At 56.6% G+C, this 1084-nt stretch overlaps 1 protein-coding gene across 1 annotated transcript in view; it reads right to left on the reverse strand.

Moving 5' to 3' along the window:
• Nucleotides 1-431: 431 nt before the first annotated feature.
• Nucleotides 432-1084, reverse strand: part of SIK3 (SIK family kinase 3) — a 14590-nt gene continuing 13937 nt past the window's right edge. Inside the window, exons 14-15 of the mRNA XM_010155343.1 lie at nucleotides 770-895; nucleotides 432-521 (exon numbers count right to left, since the gene is read on the reverse strand). Of these exons, the coding sequence (XP_010153645.1) occupies nucleotides 432-521; nucleotides 770-895 (216 nt within the window). The remainder of the gene's footprint in view (nucleotides 522-769; nucleotides 896-1084) is intronic.

Consider the following 1084-nt stretch of genomic DNA (forward strand, 5'->3'; position numbering starts at 1 on the left):
TAATCTAAACCTCCCTGATTTCAAGGGAAAAGCGTCCCTTCATCACCCTGCTCCTCAGTAAGGTGTCTTTTCAAGTCTGAGAGCTGACACCAAGTACTGTCGCTCTCTTGTTTTAAACAGACACCATCTAGGCCTTGCTGGGGATCCCAAGACCTTCGCAGCGGCTTTCGAGCCGCTAAAGGCAGCGTGTTTTCAAGCCGGGCAAAAGACAGACCTGTCACTCATCTGTTCAAAGCATGTTTGTGCCTTTGAGTCTTGTTTCTCTGCTTCAAGAAGTCCTTCAGGCAGGATCCAGCCAAGAGGACCAGGCACATTTGCCCAGGAACTGGCTCTGCCATTCGACCTTTACACACTTCCCACCCGGCCCTGGGCTCATCGCTGGGCAGGAGTAAGAGTAAAACCCATCCCAGAGCTTGACTCAAGTAGTGCCTTTACCTCTGAAGCTGGTGAGTGAGCAGAGCCGGCTGGTTTTCACACGGAGCTTGCAAGGGTGGAGATGGCTGGGGTGGCCGGATGCAGTCCTGAACCAGGCACCAGAAAATAAGAAGTGTTTGCCATCAGTACCGTCACAACTAGTACATTCGGAAATGTCGATTGCTGGACGTGCCCAGATTCACCAAAGGCTCGATCCCCAGCCCGGCCGCGGCGGCTGCGCAAACGTCCCTGCTGAAGGCCTTCAGGCTCCCGGCCTGTCACGGCGAGCCCAGCCACGTACCCTGCGCGGGCCCGGCAGCGGCCAGCACACCTCAGGAGGGACCAGGCCCCGTACCTGGATCTGCTGATGGAGGATCTGGTGGTGCTGCTCCTGCTGGTACAGCATGTGCTGCTGCTGCGTCTTCTCCAGCGTCCTCTCGTCCATGTGCCCGCCATACATCTTCTGCAGCTGCTCGCACTCCTGTAACGAACCCCGCACGCCCCCTCAGTGACCCCCAAGTGACAAAAAGGCACGCGCTGCAGCCTACCCATCTGAAAAAGCCCGCAAAGAAAGCTGAATCCCTTTAATTTGGCAGAACAAGGAGTGGATTAACGCAGCGAGCAGAAAAGGGGTGCACGGGACTCCAAGCCAGAGCCATCGCGTTCCCAG

This window comes from Eurypyga helias, unplaced genomic scaffold, assembly GCF_000690775.1.
Source record: "Eurypyga helias isolate BGI_N326 unplaced genomic scaffold, ASM69077v1 scaffold20337, whole genome shotgun sequence".
NCBI lineage: Eukaryota > Metazoa > Chordata > Aves > Eurypygiformes > Eurypygidae > Eurypyga > Eurypyga helias.